The sequence below is a fragment of the Moschus berezovskii genome, chromosome 13, assembly GCF_049115385.1.
Source record: "Moschus berezovskii isolate FMDL1 chromosome 13, NW_MosBer_1.0, whole genome shotgun sequence".
NCBI classification, from domain to species: domain Eukaryota; kingdom Metazoa; phylum Chordata; class Mammalia; order Artiodactyla; family Moschidae; genus Moschus; species Moschus berezovskii.
In genome coordinates, this window is record NC_142472.1 from 17410323 (window position 1) to 17432213 (window position 21891).

General features: G+C 42.1%; 1 protein-coding gene and 2 pseudogenes across 2 annotated transcripts in view; 2 read left to right on the plus strand and 1 right to left on the minus strand.

The window, feature by feature from the left end:
• DCT (dopachrome tautomerase) overlaps positions 1-9696 on the plus strand; it is a 39327-nt gene extending 29631 nt beyond the window's left edge. Inside the window, exons 7-8 of one of the 2 annotated variants that reach the window (XM_055426855.2) lie at positions 2904-3105; positions 9518-9696. In XM_055426855.2, the coding sequence (XP_055282830.2) occupies positions 2904-3105; positions 9518-9696 (381 nt within the window). The remainder of the gene's footprint in view (positions 1-2903; positions 3106-9517) is intronic. The other variant, XM_088842653.1, reaches the window with a different exon arrangement.
• LOC148775816 (speedy protein C pseudogene) lies at positions 5641-6342 on the minus strand (annotated as a pseudogene).
• Positions 9697-18303: 8607 nt separating the features above from the next.
• On the plus strand, positions 18304-18520 carry LOC148775817 (protein kish-A-like; annotated as a pseudogene).
• The last annotated feature ends 3371 nt before the right edge of the window (positions 18521-21891 follow it).

The window sequence follows — 21891 nt, forward strand, 5'->3', positions numbered from 1 at the left end:
GCAGTTTCAGGAGCCCTCATGCCCATTTGGAGGCCAGAAATCGCTGATGGTTGTGACATTTCTTGTTTATTAATGTGGCAGGAGATAATTTCATTTCATACTTGCCATGAACTTTAAAAATCCATTCAGGAAAAAAATCCTTTCAGTAAATCGCTTGATTGTTTTCACTATCGTGAATGTAGACACGTGAGACAATTCCGATAGAAAGCTCTTGCTGTTGCCTGAATGGGAGGCAAGGAGCTACAAGGAACCTCGGGTAAAATCTGAAACTATTATCTGCTAAATAAGCAGCAGCAGTACAAACCAGAAAGTGAAACTGTTAATTGCTCAGTCGTGTCTGACTCTGTGCAAGTCCACAGACTGTAGCCTGACAGGCTGCTCTGTCCATTCTCTAGGCAAAAATACTGGAGTGGGTTGCCTATGCCCTTCTCCAGGGGATCTTTCAAACTGAAGGATTGAACCTGAGTCTCCTGCATTGCAGGCAGATTCTTTACCATCTGAGCTACCTGGGAAGCCCTAAAATCCAGAATAGCTTTAGAGGTTAGGAATTAAAGTAGTTAGGAAGTGCAAAGAACTAAGAATTCAGATTGAGGGCAATTAGGGAAGATGCCTTAGTACAGGGACTTTTATCTTGAAACAAGACTCTAAAGCCAGAAACGGGAAAGAATGGTATTTCAGACAGAGGGAAACAGCGTCCACTAGAAAGGAGCCTGTTTGGATGAGTTTGTTGTTGTTCAGTTGCTATGTCGTGTCCTACTCGTTGTGACCCCATGGACTGCAGCACACCAGGCTTCCCTCACCTTCACTCTCTCCTGGAGTTTGTTCAAACTCATGTCCATTGAGTCGACGATGCCATCCAACCATCTCACCCTCTGTCACCCTCTTCTCCTGCCCTCAATATTTTCCAGCTTCAGGGTCTTTTCCAGTGAGTAGGCTTTTCACACCAGGTGGCCGAAGGATTGGAGCTTCAGCTTCAGCATCTTTTTCGTTTCAGTGAATATTCTGGGTTGGTTTCCTTAAGATTGATTGGTTTTGATCTCTTGTCCAAGGGACTCTCAAGAGACTTCTCCAGCACCACTGTTTGAAAGCATCAGTTCTTCAATGATCAAAGTTCTTTATGGTAAGAATACTGGAGTGGGTTGCCATGCCCTGCTCCAGGGGATCTTCCTAACCTAGGAACTGAACCCCGGTCTCCTGCATTGCAGATGGATTTGTTGCCATCTGAGTCACTAGGGAAGCCCTTGGATGAGTTATACAAAATATAAAAGTACTTTGCATGGCACTGTTGTCAGCCAACAGAAACTTATTAAACATCAACTCTGTCCAAGTTATAGACTAAGCCTATGGAGAAGGCAATGGCAAGCCACTGCAGTACTCTTGCCTAGAAAATCCCATGGATGGAGGAGCCTGGTAGGCTGCAGTCCATGGGGTCGCTAAGGGTCGGACACGACTGAGCGACTTCACTTTCACTTTTCACTTTCACACATTGGAGAAGGAAATGGCAACCCACTCCAGTGTTCTTGCCTGGAGAATCCCAGGGACAGGGGAACCTGGTGGGCTTCCGTCTATGGGGTCACACAGAGACGGACACGACTGAAGTGACTTAGCAGCAGCAAAACTCCAAAGGTGAAAAGACCTTATCTCTGACTTTTAGGAGTTAGGGGTCTCATTATGGAAAATTGATAAACAAATAAGTGATAGCATAACTTCACCAGTGCTATATTGGTGGACGGATAAATGAATTCATTTGACCTGTATTTACTGAAGTAAGTATCTCCTTTACCCCATGTGACGAGCCCTGGAGTGACAGACCCTGCAGACAAAGAGGGAAGGAAAATCAGACGGAGTCCCCGGGCTCGCTGAACTACTAGGAATGAAAGAGGACCTCCAACGGCCTGGGCTGACAAGTTTGTGTCCTGTTGCAAAATCAGGACTATAAATGTGAACTTTTGCTGTTAATATGTTAAAATATGTAATAATTGCTGTCTTTGAAAAGGACTTTAACAGCTTTCTTGAGAAAATAAAACAGCACTGTGCACATTACAACGTTTTTAGACTTTCTTTTGCTGGCCTAACACTGAGAATTCGAATGAGAGGCTTATACAGGGAGTGCATGGGAGGGTGGGAGACATTTGCAGACCCGTTTTGGGTGTTTTCTTTCTTTTTTCTTTTCTTTCTGTCTTTTTTTTTAATTATCCATTTGTATTATCCTACTCGTAAACACAGTGTCTCCTTTCGTCCTCGTTAAAAGCAAAGCATCTGAACATTGGCCGCGCTATATATCCCATCATACTTGCCTTTTTTCTGAATGTAGTAATTAGCATGAATTTGTTGAAGGCCTCAAATATTCTTAAACCAGCGCTGCATCTGCAACATGAACCTTACTTTGTTCACTTAACAAAGGGGTTCATGGAGTGATATGCCATACAGCCTTGAAAGTGAGAAGCAAAGTGTTAGTCCTGAGTCATGTCCAACTCTGCCCCCATGGACTATAGTCTGTCAGGCTCCTCTGTCCATGGAATTTTCCAGGCAAGAATACTGGAGTGGGTTGTCATTCCCAGTGAGTATGTCACCAAGAAGTTCCTGATATCAAGAAAAACCAACTTCGTTTCATTTTAGAGAAAGTTCCAATTAGATTGATTTAATTAGAACAGACCCATCAATGTTAGCAGGGCTTCCCCAGTGACTCAGTGGTAGAAAATACATCTGCTGGTTCTATTCCTGGATCAGGAAGATCCCCTGGAGAAGAAAATGGCAACCCACTCCAGTATGCTTGCCTGGGAAATCCTATGGACAGAGGAGCCTGGCAGGCTACAGTCCATTGGGTCACAAAAGAGTCGGACACGACTTAGTGACTGAACACACATCCATCAGTGTTAACACGGCATTCAATTGTCTTACAGGTGCTTCATTCCTTCACCGATGCCATTTTTGACGAGTGGATGAAAAGATTCAATCCCCCTGTGGATGCCTGGCCTCAGGAGCTGGCACCCATCGGTCACAATCGGATGTATAACATGGTTCCTTTCTTCCCTCCGGTGACTAATGAGGAACTCTTTTTAACCGCAGACCAACTTGGCTACACTTATGCCATTGATCTGCCAGGTAACTAATGCAACTTCTAAATGCGTGATTCATTAATCTTCTAAAGAGGCTTTCTTTTCTTTTTTCCTTTCTTTTTCTTCTAAATCAAGACCTTCAGTTGAAGTGCTCAGATCTAGTTAAGTTTATTGGCAATTTTTTAGAGTATGTATAGTTACAAAATGAGCCTTTAAACTACCAATTAAACTTCAGAAAAGGGACTGTTGGATGACTCTTGTTTTAGAAAATTGAAAGTTGTTAAGAGAACTTATTTCAGGGCAAGTATCTACAACTGCACCTGATCTGACAATTGAAAACCAGCCATGGTTTGAAATGCATAACCAATAAAATCAAAATGCACTAGCCACAGATGGATGGGGACTAGCAGGACCTCTTAGAGACATAGGCTGGGTTTAAGCACTTGCCTCAGGCACAAAGTTCAAAGGGAAGCCAAAAATTCAGTAATTGAGCCAAGTAATAATATAATGCAATATTGTCAAAAACTCAAATTAAGGCCAAAAAAAAAAATCTATGTTGAATACAGTATCAAAATTTTAAAGCCAGGGTGTTTGTCTTATTCCTCTGTGTTAGTTTGTAAGTAGGCTGTTAATTTTTTCCCCAGTTAACCCACACCACCCCTGCCTGGTGGGTTTGTAAAGATGACAATGATCTGCCAGTAGATTGGGCTGTGTGGGACTTCATGGGTACACTATTTTAAATGAATTTTTTGAAATCATGTTTTTATTCTTTAAAAAAAAAATAATTTTACTTATTTATTTTGGCTGTGCTGGGTCTCTGTTGCTTTGCGAAGGCTTTCTCCAGTTGCAGTGAGCGATGACCACTCCTGGATGCAGTGTTCAGGCTTCTCACTGCAGCGGCTTCCTGGTCCGTGAGCTTCCGTAGTTGTCGCACTCTGGCTCAGGAGATACGGCACGTGGAGTCCAGAGTACGGGCTCAGTAACTGTGGTGCAGGGGTGCAGTTGCACAGGCATGTGGAATCTTCCCGGACCAGGTATCAAACCCATGTCCCCTGCCTTAGCAGGTGGATTCCTAATCACTGTACCACCAGGGAAGTCCTGAAGTCATGTTTTTAAGTTTAGATTTTTTTTTTTTTTAAATTTGTATATTTTTATTATACCACACTTGGTTACATACATTTAGATTCTTTCTCTGGACGGACATAAATGATCACTTACATTGTTTCCAGGAAGGAGAACCAGCTGGCTGGTAGTCAGGGGAGGGAGGTGACTTGGTTCAAAATTCGAAACATACATGTGAATATATTACCTATTTGAAAAACTCTTAAAAATATTCTACAGTCCTTGTCTTGGCTTCTAATGTCTGCAGCCTCCAGGCTTCACCCCCATGCTTCTTGGGAGCCACTCAGAGAGGAGGGAGGGGAATTACATTTAGATTCCTCTGCCACCTGACCTCTTAGACATCTCTGTCTTCTTTCTGTTCCAGATACACTCGCCTTTAACCTTTCTCTGGGCAGCAATTCTCTCTACTGATAACACCCACATATGAGCTCCTTTATTGAGATCTAGTTCTAAACCCTTCTAGTATTATCTTATCCAAATCTCAAACAGTATCCTTTTTAGTGTAATACTCATTTTACAGATGAGGCAGTAGATGAGATTAAATCTGTTGTGCTAAAGTCATACAGAAAACTGGATTTTGAACTTAAGCTATCTGGCACCAAAGAGGAAGTCTGAATCACTACTCTAGATAGTCTTTCCAAAGCTCCTGTTCCTCATCACCACCACCCGAGCATAGGCAAACTTGACATAGTTCATCACAGTATATGGGGTTCTCTGGTGGCTCAGGCAGCAAACAATCCACCTGCAATGCAGGAGACCCGAGTTCAATCTCTGGATTGGGAAGATCCCCTGGAGAAGGAAATTGCCACCCACTCCAGTATTCTTGCCTGGGAAATCTCTTGAACAGAGGAGCCTGGTGGGCTACAGTCCATGGGGTCACAAGAGGCAACTGCAGCCCAGAGCAAGGACCGAGGCTCATTCTGAAAAAGACCTCACCCTGCAGGCATTTCTAGACTGACATACAGACGTTTTCCTTTGGAGCTCTTTTGGGTCCAGTAGGTCCCAGGCCCTCTTCTAAGGACTGCATATAGCTCATTTCATTCAGTTCCGTGGGCTCTGTGTGGGTCTCAGCATCCACTAAGATGTTAAAGAGGAGAAACAGCGGGATGACTGGTCACCAGTGGGAAGCGAGAGCTAGTACAGGGCCTGTGCTCAGGGGTCTCAACCACTGGTACCTAAATCTGACAGACGCCCCCCACCCCCGCAAAACTCCCTCCCTTCCCCCACCCTGGGTGAAGGACCCAGACCAGGGCCTAAGCACAGCTGATGTCCTGTGGGCATGAATTTATTAGAGGAGTCAGGTCAGAGTGGGTACAAGTTGCAGGTTGGGAAGAAGGGGCAGGAGGCATGGGCAGCCCTGCCAGCCTGAGGCCAAGAAGACAGGAGGCTGGAGGGGCCACAGTCAGTAGAGCATTGGGCCAGCAGGCAAGCAGACAGGCTGTTCTTCACCCTGCAAGTATCAGCGCCAAGGACACAGCAGCAGCTTAGAGAAGATGTGGAGGGTGTAGGTGCCTGGCTCCAGTGGCAGCTGGTTGGGCAGGACAATGAGGAAGCCCCTACTCCAGGGCCAAGCTTGGGATGAAGGGCGGTGCCACTCAGCATTGTAGGAAAGGCACTTGGATAAGACAGGCAAGGGGCAGGGGCGGTGGCAGCAGAGGCTGCGGTGAGGGGGCAGGGCACACAGAGGACAGCAGGGTGGCGAGAGGCCAGGGCCCCGGGGGAGGGGGACCTGGGCCTTTGGGTAGCTCCTTTGAGCCCTGCCATGGTGGGGGTGCCGCTCCCAAGTCCAGGCCCAGTGGGTCGGCTCCTTGGCCATGACCTCCTCGCAGCTCTGGCGTCTCACAACGGCCCTGAAGCCCATCCGTGCCCACAGCTTGTCCCTCTGATGCAGGAAGTCTGACACTTGATGATGCCAATCTCGGCCCAGGGCCCACAGAAAAATCACGCTTTTGGGGTCCTCCGGGTCTTCCTCCATGTCATTTGCAAGGTACAGTGCCAGGAACAGATTGCTGTGGGTGTACTCGCTGAGCGGCAGGTTGGCACGCCGGAAGTAGACCAGCACCATGGCCAGGAGATACTTGTCTGAAATCTGGAAACAGGGATCTTTGGAGAGGAAATCCTGGAGGAAACTGTGCTCCAGAAGGTGAAGGAAGGTAGATTTTTTTTATTAGCTTTTCGACTTGGTTCAAAACACAGAAAGATATTTTGATAAATGTAGGGGCATACTTTTTTTTTTTTTTTTAATTTGCCCAGGCCCCAGTATAGCGCCATGTGCCATTTAAAGAACCTTCGGACAGGTTGATAAAGGAAAGGTAAAACAGTAAAAAAAAAAAAGAAAAAAAAGCTCTTAATTTGTTTGAAAAACACACAGCCTATGTGCTGGTGGCATTTTCCCATTAATGTCTATTTTTTCTCCTCTAACCTCAGCCTGCAAAGTCGTCAAAACCATTTCTGAGGTCACGTCTGTCTCTTTCCCTGTGTCTTACTCCCTCCCAGCCCCCTTCTCTCTCAACTTTCAAAACCTTTCAGACCCTGGACTCTGTCCTCTGTTTTTCTTTCCAGTTCTACACCTACTGCAGCTTGTTCTCGTTACTGATTTGAAGTTTCTCTTCTTTGGGCAGCTGAGGTGAGCATGTCTCTTTGAAACTTTTCTCATTTCTCTGGGATTGAGCATAATAATAACCAGAAAGTTTGGCATGTGCTTCTGACCATGCTCCATGTCCTCTGACATCAATCAATTAACAGATATAACCCGAGAGTCTAAATATGCCCAGAATGCATTAACTCATTAGAAGATACAAATCACATTCTTTTATTGGTTTCACAAAAATCTACATCCTTTCTGAGGAGACATAACTATAGCCCAAGATTGAAGAAGGGAGAGAGGGATTTGGGAAAGGAGCTGGGTCCTGAACTGGATTAAAGAGATGGAGGGACTTCCCTGGGTGTCCAGTGGTTGAGTCCACACTTCCAAGGCAGGGGACTCAGGTTCAGTTTCTGGACGGGGAACTAAGATCCCACATGCTGTGGTCAAAAAAAGAAAAAAGTTTTTTTTAAAAAAGAGATGGTAGGCTTTAGGTAGGTTGGGGGAAAGAAAGGGGCATTTTAGATTGAAGACAGGCAGGGAACAGGACTGTGAAAGGCACATATAGAGGGCCGTGAGAAGAAAGCCTGGCTGCAGTGAAAGGCTTGAGTAATTAACTGTGAATTAAGGTTGGATCTGAGAGAAGGCCTGGTTATTAGGGACTGTAAAAGTTGGGCAGAAACCACAATACGATCCCACTTTATACCCATTAGGATGGCTGCTACCAAGAAAGCAGAAAATAACAGTGTTGATGAGAATGTGGAGAAAATGGAATCCTCATGCATTGCTAGTGGGAATGTTAGTATAGGCGCTGTGAAAAACAATATGGTAGCTCCTCAAAAAATTAAACACAGAATTACCATGCAATCTAACAATTCTGCTTCTGGGCATAGACCCCAAAGAATTGTAAGCAAGTACTCCAACAGATATTTGTACACCTCTGTTCATAGCAGCATTATTCACAACAGGCAAAAGGTGGAAGCACTAGGAGGGAGATTTAAGAGGGAGGGGACATCTGTGTGCCTATGGCTTATTCATATCGATGTGTGGCAGAAATCAACATACTATTGTAAAGCAGTTATCCTCCAATTAAAAATAAATAATTTTTTAAAAAGGTGGGAGCAACCCAAGTACCCACTGACAGATAAGCAAAATGACAACAGATAAAATATGGTCCATACATACAATGGAATATTATTCAGCCTTAAAAAGGAAGGAAGTCCTGACACATGCTGTAACATGGATGAATCTTGAAGATAGGCTAAGTTAAATAAACCAGTCACAAAAGGATAAAACCTATATGATTCGACTTATGTGGGACACCTATAGTAGTCAGATTCATAGAAAGAGTGGTTGCTTGTTGCTAGAGAGTGGGAAGGGATGGAGGACTAGAGAATTATTATTTCAATTTTGCAGGGAAAAAAGTTCTATGGATGAATAGTGGTGATGAATGTAAAACAGTGTGAATGTATTTAATGTCACAGAGCTTAAAAATGGTTAAGGTGATAAAATATATGTCATATATGTTTTCCCACAATTAAAAAAAATAAGTAATTTTTTTAAAAAGCTAGGCAGAGGACTTTGGACAGTAACAAAAGGCATTTTTGGCTCCTGAACAAAGAAGTGACAGAATAAAAACCTGTATTTTTAAGAAGATGAGGATGGCAATTGTTGCAGGAAAAGACAAATTAAAATCCTTTTGGAGAAACCCCATCAGGATAAGTCAGGGTCCTCTGTGGGGCTGGAGGGAAAGGAGTAGAAGGACAGTCTTATATTTAGAGAAGTGTAGAGTGCAGAACCGGAGAAGGAAATGCAACCCACTCCAGTACTCCTACCTGGAAAATCCCATGGGAGGAGGAGCCTGGTGGGCTGCAGTCCGTGGGGTCGCGAAGAGTCGGACATGACTGAACGACTTCACTTTCACGCATTGGAGAAGGAAATGGCAACCCACTCCAGTGTTCTTGCCTGGAGAATCCCAGGGATGGGGGAGCCTGGTGGGCTGCCGTCTATGGGGTTGCACAGAGTCGGACATGACTGAAGCGACTTAGCAGCAGCAGCAGAGTACAGAAAAAGAACCCACTTCAGAAAAACTGATTTTAAGAACAACTGACCAAGGATAATTTTTAAGGAAATGACAAATAGGCATAAATACATTAGAAGTGAAATCCATTAAGTTTTTGGAAAAGCGCTTATAAAATATATTTGAATAGAGGATTGCATTTATCATGTAACGATCCTGATTTTATTCACAACTATTTAAATGGGTCCAAATTTCTTCTACTCTTGCTCTTGAATGACCCGTGTTGTAATCTCCAGTCTCATCTGTCTTACTCACTGTTCACTCCGTAAAAAAGGTAGAGACAACAGCAGAATTTCTAGACCTGACTGTTGTATATTTTGCAGTTCTCCAGATACCATTTTAGCATGCACTTTTACAAATGAGTTTTTAACTCACAAAAGTAGTTATATACTTCCTTGGAGGGTTTATTCTGTATAAGTATTTATCGTAAGGAACTTTTAAAATACAATAAGCTATATTCAAACAATGGAATGTCATTTTCCACTTCCACAAAAAAAAGTGGTGGATATGATTAATAGTTGGTAAGGAAGGAGGAAAATTTTATTCCAGTCAGTGTGGTTTTGCTTTATCAACAAAAGCATACGTGAAAGACAAATTGGTTTATTCTTCCCTTTTCTAAGAGTATTCAGCCGGTGAAAACCCCAGTTGTAAGACTCTTTTCTTCTGCTTTAGTTTCAGTTGAAGAAACTCCAGATTGGACCACAGTGTTCTCAGTGGCTATGGGGATGCTCCTGGGTTTGGTTGCCCTGTTTGCACTGCTGCTTTTCCTTCAGTACAGAAGACTTCGAAAAGGATATACACCCCTAATGGAGACACAGCTAAGCAACAAAAGATACACCGAAGAAGCCTAGATGCTCACGCCTTGCTCCGCAGAAAAGGCTGACCGAGCCGTAGTTCTGCCTGACAATCTGCATACGAATCCTCACTGTTCTGCCTTCCGTTGAAGAGCTTTGGCATAGCCCCTCCTGTATGGCGATGATCCCGAGTACTGAAGATGCTTCACTCTAGTTTCTGGTTTGCTTGTTTATTTAACAAACAAGCTAAAGTGCTTGAGGGTATCTCTACCATCAAACAAAGGTAGAGCTGATGACAACTGGTGGTATCTGATGATAATTCCCCATACTGATTGATTAAGCCTCCTCGTGTCATGACCCCCCAAAATTGATAGAGTGGACTCACTGAAATATGCAGATCAGTGTAATTTGAGAACTGGACCAGATCATGGTTACATCTTTCTCAACTCACGTGCCTTCCTTTGTAAAGGGGGGCAGGAAGGTGGCAGGTACTACATGAGTTTCCAAGGTCTCTTTTAGGCGTAAACATCTATGCTTTTAGGTGGCTTCCTGATCATCTTCCTGAGGCTTCTTTTTCTTTCCAGTCTTTAAAATGTCCTTGAAGATGAAAATGGGCCTTATTTTCCATATGGGAAGAAGAATGAATGATCAGTTTGGTTCTCTTTTATAAATTAGATGTTACAGAGTTTATAAAGGATCTGCAGTTCTTAACAGCAGAGCTCTCACAAGAATCAATAGCTGAATAAACATTGATCCTATAGTGGTAAGTGAACAGATGAGGATTAAATTAGTTTAAATTAATCTAGTTGATTAATATACTCTTTTGAACTTACATCATCACTCTTTCTGGGAAAGTCTGACTGGAGAAGGCTGGTGAGCCTCTAAGCCTGAACAGGAGACAATTTGATTAGCATTCCATTGCCCTGAAGTCTCATTTGGCTGAAAGTGAAAGTCCCTCAGTCGTGTCTGACTTTATGCGACCCTATGGAGTATACAGTCCAGGCCAGAATACTGGAGTGGGCAAGCCTTCCCCTTCTCCAGGGGATCTTCCCAACCCAGGGATCAAACCCAGGTCCCCTGCATTGCAGGCAGATTCTTTACCAGCTAAGCCACGACCTCAAACCAGTTCCTTTGCTATGTAACCTCAGATGAAAAATTGGTCAAGCATTTGACTTATTTTGAAGAGTTGGCTTTAAATTCGTTAATGCTGCACTGTACTAATGGTTACTTACAAATGCTAATTGGTTAAGTCTTAGCATTTAAAAGTGAAACGTCCATACAAAATGTAACAATTCAGAATTAAATGGTTATGATCCATTAAGTAATCATCAGATTATGAGAGATAAGAATGAAGCAATCTTTACGAAGATGTTTCGACTCACCAAGATGATCCCCACCTCTGAGATATTAATGGCTTTTGAGATTTTTAAGGCAATTTCATCTGTTTATTTCTGGTACCCATGCAGTAAGAGTGAAGCCATAGGAGTGGCCCTCCTGTCCACTCATTTCAGCTTCTCTCTACTGGAATGGATGTGTGTGAACGGAGTTAAGAGGTCTCTGTGGCCTTCTCCACGTGGGAACACTAGAAGGTGCAGCGTTCACAAGACCCCGTGTTATCCCCTGGAATAAGACTTCAGAAGCGAGAGAAAAGGACAAAGCTCAGTCTGAACTGAATGAGTTTGAGTGGGTCTCATAAAGTATATCTGAGAGTAGGCTCAGCAGGTGAGAATTTAGACAGCCCAGGCTCTTGAACGGGGTGAAACCTTGCCTGGACCTCTAACCAGTGCCACATGCATGTATCTCAATGCCTCCCTTTAACAGAGTTCATGGAAAACTCATCAAGGAGTTATTAACATGGTCCACTCTGGAAAACTTATGCTCTGACCTCAGAGTTGTTGGGGGACTAATCTTTACATCCTATATGTAAACCAAAAGAGAAATATGTTGGATGAAAATAGAAATGTGCATGGTAGGTACGTTCCTGAAAAGTTGTGTATAAATCAATTATACATTAAAAGCACCAGGGGAAATTACTTTTTATGGATGAACTATTATGAATAATTCTATAAAGCACATAACCACCTCTAGCTTATCTTTCCAGTATATCAGAATTTTCATACATAATATTCTCATACGATTTGTTTAAAAGCAAGATCTATCTGCAATAGAAATAAAGACTAACCACTTATACTTAGTTCCTTTTAAGTATAGTGTGTGCAACTTTTCATAAATATTATGTTTTATGATGCCTTCCTAAGAGAAATAATTTCCTAATTTTGTAGTTCATATTACAAGAGTAAAATTTTCTAGCATTTTCTAACATTACAATAAATCAATGATGACTGCCTTTCAGCAAATCTAAAGGTAGAATAAACCTGTAGAATAAAAAGTTGCTATTTACTTGCAGTGAATACTATGCAAATGAACTTAGAAAATATCATTAAGCATTTTATGGCTATACATCTCAATGATGGGGGGAAAAAATTCAACCTTGAAGAAAATGAATAGATTGGTTTATATGCATCTCTGTAGTATAAGAAAACTTGTATGTGTATGAATTATGATTTTAAAAGAAATGCTTTTTGAAGCTAACATTCAAAAGTGAAATCCAATAACATCTTTCCTTTGTGAATTAAATTCTCTTCTAATTTTAAAATTCATTGACATAAATTTGTGATTTGCCTAGGATTTAACATTACTAATTATAATAATCCTAGTGAAAAATTCTAATCTCACATTAAGAAGAAGTAGAAAACTATTAAAAAGGAAAATAAAAATAAATGTTTTGCAGATTATTGTTTGTTGGTGGCTATTGTTTTTTAATTTGTGAACATCAACTCACATCTTTTTGGCACTCAATATATACATAAAATTTTATGTATATACATAAAATACATGAGTAACTACTTCACTTTGGAAAGTAAGCCCTTAAACTTGGAGGGTATTATGCTAAGTGAAATAAATCAGGCAGAGAAAGACAAATACTGTATGATTTCACTTACATGTGGAAATATATATATTCATTTATAGTGAATGTAACAAAAAAGAAACAGACTCACAAATATCAAGAACAAACTAGTTACCAGTGGGAGAGGGAAGGAGGGAGGGGTAGGATAGGGGTGGGGATTAAGAGGTACAAACTATCAGGTATAAAATAAGCTCCCAGGCTATATTGTACAGCTCAAGGAATATAGCCAGTATTTTATAATATCTATGAATGGAGTGTAATAATCCAGTATAATTCTGAATCACTATATTGAACACTTGTAACTTATATGATATATATCAATTATACTTCAGTTTCAGTTCAGTTCAGTTGCTCAGTCGTGTCCCACTCTTTGCGACCCCATGAATCACAGCACGCCAGGCCTCCCTGTCCATCACCAACTCCCGGAGTTCACTCAAACTCATGTCCATCGAGTCAGTGATGCCATCCAGCCATCTCATTCTCTGTCGTCCCCTTCTCCTCCCACCCCCAATCCCTCCCAGCATCAGAGTCTTTTCCAGTGAGTCAACTTGTCGCATGAGGTGGCCAAAGTATTGGAGTTTCAGCCTTAGCATCAGTCCTTCCAATGAAGACCCAGGATCGATCTCCTTCGGAATGGACTGGTTGGATCTCCTTGCAGTCCAAGGGACTCTCAAGAGTCTTCTCCAGCACCACAGTTCAGTTTAAAAACAAAGAAAAGAAGTCTTTAAATAAACTGATATTTCTACTTTCTATTGAGTTTCTAAACAGCTCCTACTTCCTAGCTCTCTATTTTACAAGCAGGAAAATGAGCTACTACCCTTTTCCCCAGGTAAAGAGTTACCTCTGATGTCCCTATAGTCTAAAGAGTGATATTCGAGAGGGAGATGAGTAGGGAGGCCACTTGCAGTCATTGCCCAGGGAGGCAGGCTCCTTCTAGAGAAGCTATTAGCTCAGTCAACTTGTTGGAAACGACCAGAAGAAGGAAAGTAGAGCCAACGAGGTCACGGTGACACGGTGTTCACCTCTACTTCTAGACCTGAAGCTTCTAGAGGTCAGGTTGTACAGCTCTCCATACAGCTCCAGTGATACTGTATGAAAGCGCTTTAAGTACTTAGGAAATGTGTGTGTGCATCTGTACTAAGTCGCTTCAGTCATGTCCTACTCTTTGCGACCCCACTGACTGGGACCTGGCAGGCTCCTCTGTCCATGGAGTTTTCCAGGAAAGTATTCTGGAGTGGGTCGCCATGCCCTCCTCCAGGCGATCTTCCCAACCCAGGGATCGAACCCAGGTCTCCTGAATTGCAGGCGAATTCTTTACCTAGCCACCAGAGAAGCCCATGCTTATCCTGAGTACTCTGTAAATATTTTTTGACTGAATAAAATAGTCTCAAAGTAAAAATTTTCATTTAGGGCCCCTGGCCTGTATTTGAACATGTACTGGATAAAACATAATAGGGTCATGTATCCCTGTCGTGAAATGAATAGCAGCCTATCTTTCAGACTGTGAGTTGTACATCATCCAGATAGAATTTCACTCCATACAACCTAGTACAGCGGGACAATTTTCAGTTACATTTTCTTCTTGGGTATGCTTTTTCTCCATCATTTGTTATTGTTGTTTAGTCACATCAGTTCAGTTCAGTTCAGTTCAGTCGCTCAGTCGTGTCTGACTCTTTGCGACCCCATGAATCACAGCACGCCAGGCCTCCCTGTCCATCATCAACTCCCAGAGTTTACCTAAACTCATGTCCATCGAGTCGGTGATGCCATCCAGCCATCTCATTCTCTGTTGTCCCCTTCTCCTCCCGCCCCCAATCCTTCCCAGCATCAGAGTCTTTTCCAGTGAGTCAACTCGTCACATGAGGTGGCCAAAGTATTGGAGTTTCCAATTCTTTTGTGACCCCATGGACTGTAGCCCACCAGGCTTCTCTGTCCACGGAATTCTCTAGGCAAGAATACTAGAGTGGGTAGCCATTTCCTTCTCCAAGGGATCTTCCTGACCCAGGGATCAAACTTGGGTCTCCTGTATTGCAGGAAGATTCTTTACCATCTGAGCCTCCAGGGAAGCCCTCCTCACTACTGGTAGACCTTAATTCTACCATTTATATGGACAAGGGTGAAAAGTGTAGACCTCACCATATCATTATTCCTTCATCTGATTTCTTAAAAGCCTTGTTTCTGCAGAAGGAGTTAGTGGGCAAAATACTTAGCCAGGCAAAATCAGTGCCTTTCTTACATGGGTGGACCCATTGGTGAAGTTAAAGAACCTCTCAAAGATGACATGATACTTTACTTATAATGGCAGTTCAAGATGAAAATAACTCCTGTGAATTTAATTATGCTTTGGCAGGTAGTTTAATGAAATCTTGAAAAAAAAAAACACACAAGAGAATTGTGAGCAGTAGAATCAAATCTTTGAAAACTAAACAAAACAAACAAAAATACAAGTTTTCCATTCAAGGATTGAATACTGGGTATATTATCACTAACACTATTTTTATTAGGCAGAAACCATTAACTATTTAGCAACTTCCCAAGTGTCACTAGTGGTAAATAATCTACCAGTCAGTGCAAGAGACACAGAAGACACGGGTTTGACCCCTAGGTCAAGAAGATCTTCTGGAGTAGGAGATGGCACCACACTCCAATATTCTTGCTTTTGAAATTCCAAGGATGGAGGAGACTGATGGGTTACAGCCCATGGAGTTGCAAAGAGTCAGACAAGCCTGGGTTAACGCGTGCGTGTGTTGGCGTGTGTGTGTGCATGCATGCACACACACACACACACATATTAACCTACTTGTGTTATTAGCCACATTAATTCAAGCCATAGTTCTTGGATGTAATATGACTAAATTTGATCATTTCTTCTTCAAGCCATTCTCTGCTCCTTTGGTGATTCATAACAAAGCTTAAGTTATTACAGTGTCTCCCAAACATAACTGTTCTCTGTGTTTTAAATAATGCCACATACAGAGGATTAAGCTTGTCCTTCTTTATTGAAATACTAGAGATTTCACTGTCATGGTAGACACTCTGATTGTTCATTCACTTTGTATGTTATTGAATGTTCCTGAATTTGTAATGAGCACAGCAACCAGCCTGATTAAGAATGGAATTAGGCTCACAATAAAGCAAAACCTGCCCTCTTGTGTTTTAATAGAAAATTGCACAATTTTGGTAAAGTTTTCCTCTACTGTGGTTAATTGCCTGGGGTCAGAGAAAAACATAAATGCTGGAAGATTTGCCATGAATTCAGAAATCAGAACAGTTAAAGTACGATATTTAGAAGAAAATGACTTCCTGTGCAGGCAAGGTGATCATATAATTAAAAGTCTTAGACTTTCCTTTCTAATATGCTTTGAAATGTTAAATGTTCCCCAGCAAGTCATAAAAATCTAGGGGAATATTTCAGGCCACTGGGCAAAACTCTTTTATATGCTTGTCAAATACACAGAGGATATAATTTAGTTAAACAGATTTATATCATCATACTGCAGTTGGAGATTGGGGAGACTTCTTTTTCAATTAAAAACATTGATGAGGGGATAGAAGGGAGGTTCAAGAGACAGGGCATATATATATATATATATAATATATATATATATATGTATTAGCAGAAACTGACACAACACTGTAATTATGCTTCAATTTTTTAAAGTAACTTATGGAGAAGCTGATAAATTCCAGAAAACCTTTTTTTTTTTTTAGACAAAATATTGGATCAGTGAATTGTAACCAGATATAAGTATCTGAATTTGAGTTGGGTGTGAGCAGTGTCAGAAAATGTCCATTACTGTGGAAAATTCACTTTTTAAGACTGGATTATTGGTATGATGGAGCCAAAAGGAAATGTTTACCTGGGTGCTGCAGTGGCTTCTCTTACATTGCGTGTATGCATGCTAAGTCGCTTCAGTAATGTCTGACTCCTTGCGACCCCATGGACTATAGCCTGCCAGGCTCCTCTGTCCATGGGATTTTCCAGGCAAGAATACTGGAGTAGGTTGCCATGCCCTCCTCCAGGCGACCGTCCCGACTTGGGGATCAAACCTGCATCTCTTAGGTCTCCTGCACTGGCAGACAGTTCTTTACCACTGGGGCCACCTGGGAAGTCCTCTCTTATATTAGATAACTGAAAAGAGACTCAAATAGAAAAGAACACATGGTCTCTATCAAGTTTCTGTGAAGTTTTTTCTTCTAGAGTGTGTACCCAGGGCAAGATTAGAGTGGGGGAAATGGGCAGGGCATTTGTTTACTTATTCTGAGAAGGTCTATTTCATTTTAATTTTTTGGCCATGGCACGCAGCATGTAGGATCTTAGTTCCCTGACCAGGTATCGAACCCTGTGCACCTTGCAGACAAAGTGTGGAGTCTTAACCACTAGACTGCCGGGGAAATCCCCTTATTCTGAGAAGGTTTGTTTAAGTGAAAAAATTCAAAATTTCCAGCTGGCTCTATCTATTACGTTATTTTCCTTCTTTGGTAGTTCTCTCTGAATGGAGTTTCAGACCCAGTGACAGGGGCTGTTTTTAGACACAGTAGGGAAAAGGAAAAAAACAAACAAACACACACCTCAAAGCAGAAATGGGGAGATCAGATTCAAGACACTTAGATTGCCACAATCTTCCCCGGAGGAAAATCGTTCATTTACTCCCTACTATTAAGTATATTTTATGTGGCGCACTTTTCCTAAAGCAATTTCCAATGCAGCAAATTTATTAACATTTCTACTTAAAGTCTCATTTCCAATATTTTTATTTGCTTCTTTGTCTTGACTAGTGCCACTAATCAGCTTCAGTTCAGTTCAGTTGCTCAGTCGTCTCCGACTCTTTGTGACCCCATGGACTGCAGCACACCAGGCCTCCCTGTCCATCACCAACTCCTGGAGCCTACTCAAACTCATGTCCATTGAGTCAGTGATGCAATCCAACCATCTCATCCTCTGTCGTCCCCTTCACCTCCCATCTTCCATCTTTCCCAGCATCAGGGTCTTTTCTAATGAATCAGTTCTTTGCATCAGGTGGCCAAAGTATTGGAGTTTCAGCTTCAGCATCAGTTCTTCCAATAAATATTCAGGACTGATTTCCTTTAGGATGGACTGGTTGGATCTCCTTGTAGTCCAAGGGACTCTCAAGAGTCTTCTCCAACACCACAGTTCAAAAGCATCAATTCTTTGGTGCTCAGATTTATTTATAGTCCAACTCTCACATCCACACATGACCACTGGAAAAACCATAACTTTGACTAGACAGACCTTTGTTAGCAAAGTAATGTCTCTGCTTTTTAATATGCTGTTTAGGTTGGTCATAGCTTTTCTTTCAAGGAGCAAGCGTCTTTTAATTTCATGGCTGCAGTCACCATCTGCAGTAATTTTGGAGCCCCCAAAAATAAAGTCAGCCACTGTTTCCCCATCTATTTCCCATGAAGTGATGGGACCAGATGCCATGATCTTTGTTTTCTGAATGTTGAGCTTCAAGCCAACCTTTTCACTCTCCTCTTTCACTTTCATCAAGAAGCTTTTTAGTTCCTCTTCACTTTCTGCCATAAGGGTGGTGTCATTTGCATATCTGAGATATGCAATCTTGATTCCAGCTTGTGCTTATTCCTTCTTCAGAGAATATTTGTCTTTCAAAAATCTTGCAGTTTCAGTGCTAGGCCCAGAAGAGTGATGTGGTTGGGGCTTCACTGGCCTCACAATGTCTGCCGTTTTCAATTTTCAGTCTGTTGACTGTAATCTTGCTGCTTATATGTACCTGTGTTTATAGCCAATCCTTGGCATCTAGCCTCCTGGACAGAAATAAAACTGGGTTGTTGGGTATATTTTGGAAGTGTGCCAGAACTGGTGAACGGAAGAGTCCTTATGTTGCAGTGTGCCGTATTGCGACGGCCTTCAGCAGCCTTCTGATACAGTAGCTTGGATAAAGGCCAGAATTCAGTTGCCATCAGATTTAAATATGACAAAAAAGGACTTATCTGCAGAAAATAATGGAAAGAATGATTAACCCTTTTATCTCTGAACATTGAATGAGCTACACTTTCAGCTGCTGTTTGCTATTTTTGTTATTAGACCAATGTTCTATATAAATAATTAGGATGCAACATTTAATACTCAGAGTTTAAATAAGTCTGTAACAATCAACCTCATTACGGTCACTACAATATTACATTCTGCATATGTCATTCTGTTGTGCCAGATACCAGTTTTACTAGTGAGGTATCTTTAGGGCACATAGTAGAAAACAAAATTGGTAAATTATTCAAGTTCCTTTCACTGTGATTTGGAAATGGTAAATCTTTATCGAATGAAAAAAAAAAAAGTCTTGCAGTTTACACTAAGGAGGAATGCTCAGTTAAACCGCAGGTGTTGATGCTTTGTCTCAGATCTGCTTATTCAAACCAGTGAGCAACCTTGGAAACAGAAACGTAATCTGAATCTCAGACCACGCAGTTCTCTCTTGTACGGCTTTTTGTTCTTCAGTTGTGGCCGACACATCACTTGGAGCCTTCTCAGCTCTGAAACTTTGATTTGAGCTTCACACTTTCTTTTCCTTTCAGGAAGAATTTTATAATTCTGAGGCTCATTAACATTTTATAAACTCAAGGTTTTCTTCCTTTCTGTGCCTTTCTCTCCTCAGCCACCTCCTCTTATCAAGACGCGGGCGCCTTTGTGTTTTTAACACTCTTTCTGAGATAGTCCCAACTCTTTGATCCTGGGCTGACTTAAAATTGTTCACTGTCAGCCACCCAGAGCAGACATCTGGCGCGCCCCAGTGCTGTATTCTGCCGGCTCCTGACAGCATTATCGAGCCTCCCTGACAATCAAAGAGCTCTTCCAACCCAGTGACAGGCAAACTTGTCCCTTCTCTGCTCCAGTTTGTCACAGCCCACATTTCTCAACTTAGCTGCACAAAGGCAGGCAAGGATAAAATCATTCAGAGGTTAATGCTGGCCTCAATGGATATTTCATTGTTTTTTAAACAACAGCTACTCAGAACATCAAATTACTGTGGACCTGGCTTGCAGCTAGATGGCAGGAAACTACCTGCTTTTCAGGGCTTTCCAGGTTGCGCTAGTGGTAAAGAACCCGCCTGCCAATGCAGGCAGACCTAAGAGGCAATGCCTAAGATTCCCTGGAGGAGGACATGGCAATTCACTCCTGTATTCTTGTCTGGAGAAGCGCATGGACAGAGGAGCCTGGTGGGCTACAATCTACAGGGCCAAAAAGAGTCGGACATGACTGGAGTGACTTAGCACTCACACACCTGCTTTTTTTGCTTGCTGGAGAAAGGATGCTGGCTAGTGGCTTTTATCACGTGTGCTCATTTGTGTTGGAGGTCTCAGAGGGTAAGCGCTGTGCCCTCTGGAAGTTTTGCTGAGACTTCTGGGTGTGGACCTAACTACACAGAGTCAAAGGAGAAAAGACAGACTCTACAGCTCATTTCCTGTTTTATCTGTCATCTTCACCCCGGTAGAACTTGTTCCCTTCACACAAAAATATGCTACTTAAAAAGCCAACTACAGTATTTTTTCCCCCATTCAAACCACCAGTAAGTGATCTGACCTTAATTATGTCCCTGCATGAAATCTCTGGCAGTTGAAGATAAGGGTTCTTAGCTCCCATGAACAGCACCGTGTTTCCTGAGCCTGGTCACAAGTCAGCATTCAGCACAATCTGAACATAATTCTGTCTCTTGACCCTTGGCAGGTACCTTTTCATGCCCGTTGGCCTTGACACTGATTGAGTGGTTAGAGAGGGCTCCCAAGGGCTATTTTCAAAGGCAAAAGGGCACTTTGGGGATGAAACACGACTGGCCTTGGCTGGTGTGGAAGTCAAATGCGTTAAGAAAGTTATTTTATTTTTTTTAAAACTGCTTTTTGTGGAAAAATACATATAACATAAAATTTGCCGTTTAACCATTTTTAAATGTACAATGGGCTTCCCGAGTGGCTCAGCAGTAAAGAAGCCATCTGCCAATATAAGGACATGTGGGAAACATAGGTTTGATCCCCGGAGAAGGAAATGGCAACCCACTCCAGTATTCTTGCCTGGAGAATCCCACGGACAGAGGTGCTTGGCCAGCTTTAGTCCATAGGGTCACAAAGAGTTGGACATGACTGAGCATGACAAACGCACAACTGCAAAATGCAGTGGCATACATACATTCACAATGTTGTACAATCATCTCCTCTTCTATTTCCAGAATTTTTCATCATCCGAAACAGAAACCCACACCCACAAAATAATAACTCCCCAACCTTCCTTTTCCCACCACCTAGAAAATTTAACAAGACTTTGGGAAGTCTCCACTATCTCTCTCCTAAGAACCTCAGCTCTGTTATTTGGGTGGAAACCGAATTACCTTAAACCAATTACTCTGTTCCATGTCTTTGGCTTCAGTGTTGCAGCCATGAATGCAAACTGAAAGTGGAAACATCAGAAAGGGATCTTTACTGAGGATTTTAGGAAATAAAGCCAAAAGCTATGGTCTCATCCTTAGGTGGTTTAGTGTGAAGATGTGAGGTCTGGAATTGAGCAGCCATTTTATCTCCTTGAGGGAGAATTTGAAGCAGTCAGGGAGTACCCCAATTTTTTCCTTAATTTGGGCCACTTTGATTTGGGTTTTCTTACAATATGAGAAATCTTAACTGATAAACTCACCTTCAAGGAATTTAAAAATAAAGTGAGGAAATAGAGAAGTTCATTTATTTATTTATTTTCAGACACCATAATCCATGCTTTCCAGCTGAGTAAAAAGAAATTCTTTGTTCTTTTAAGACTGTAAGAGAAACATATCAATGCACAAAGAAGGGCTCCTCTGAGGGTAAAGGGACAGCAGAATGTAGTCATTTAAATTGCATATGGCATTTAAACTCCAGCTCAGTCACTTGTCACCTCATCTTTTTTAACATTTGTTTTTTCAGCTGCTCTGGGCTCCAGTTTCCTCATCTGCAAAAAGCCATCAACAACACTCCTCCTGCTCTGTACACACAGAGCCTGTTGTAAGAATGAATTGAGTTCATTTATGTAACTTAGAATGCTGCCTGTGAATTAGACTGGGTGGTCAAACAACAGAAGTTAACTTTTTCGGTTGTGGAGGCTGGAAGGCCAAGATCAAGGTGCTGGCAGAGTTGGTTTCCTCTGGGAAAAGGTCTCTCCGTGGCTTGCAGACGGCCACCTTCTTGATGCCTCTTTATGCAGTCTTTCCTCTGTGTACATGCACTCTTGGCGTCCCTTTGTGTGTCTAAATTTCCTCTTCTTGTAAGAACACCAATCAGATTGGATT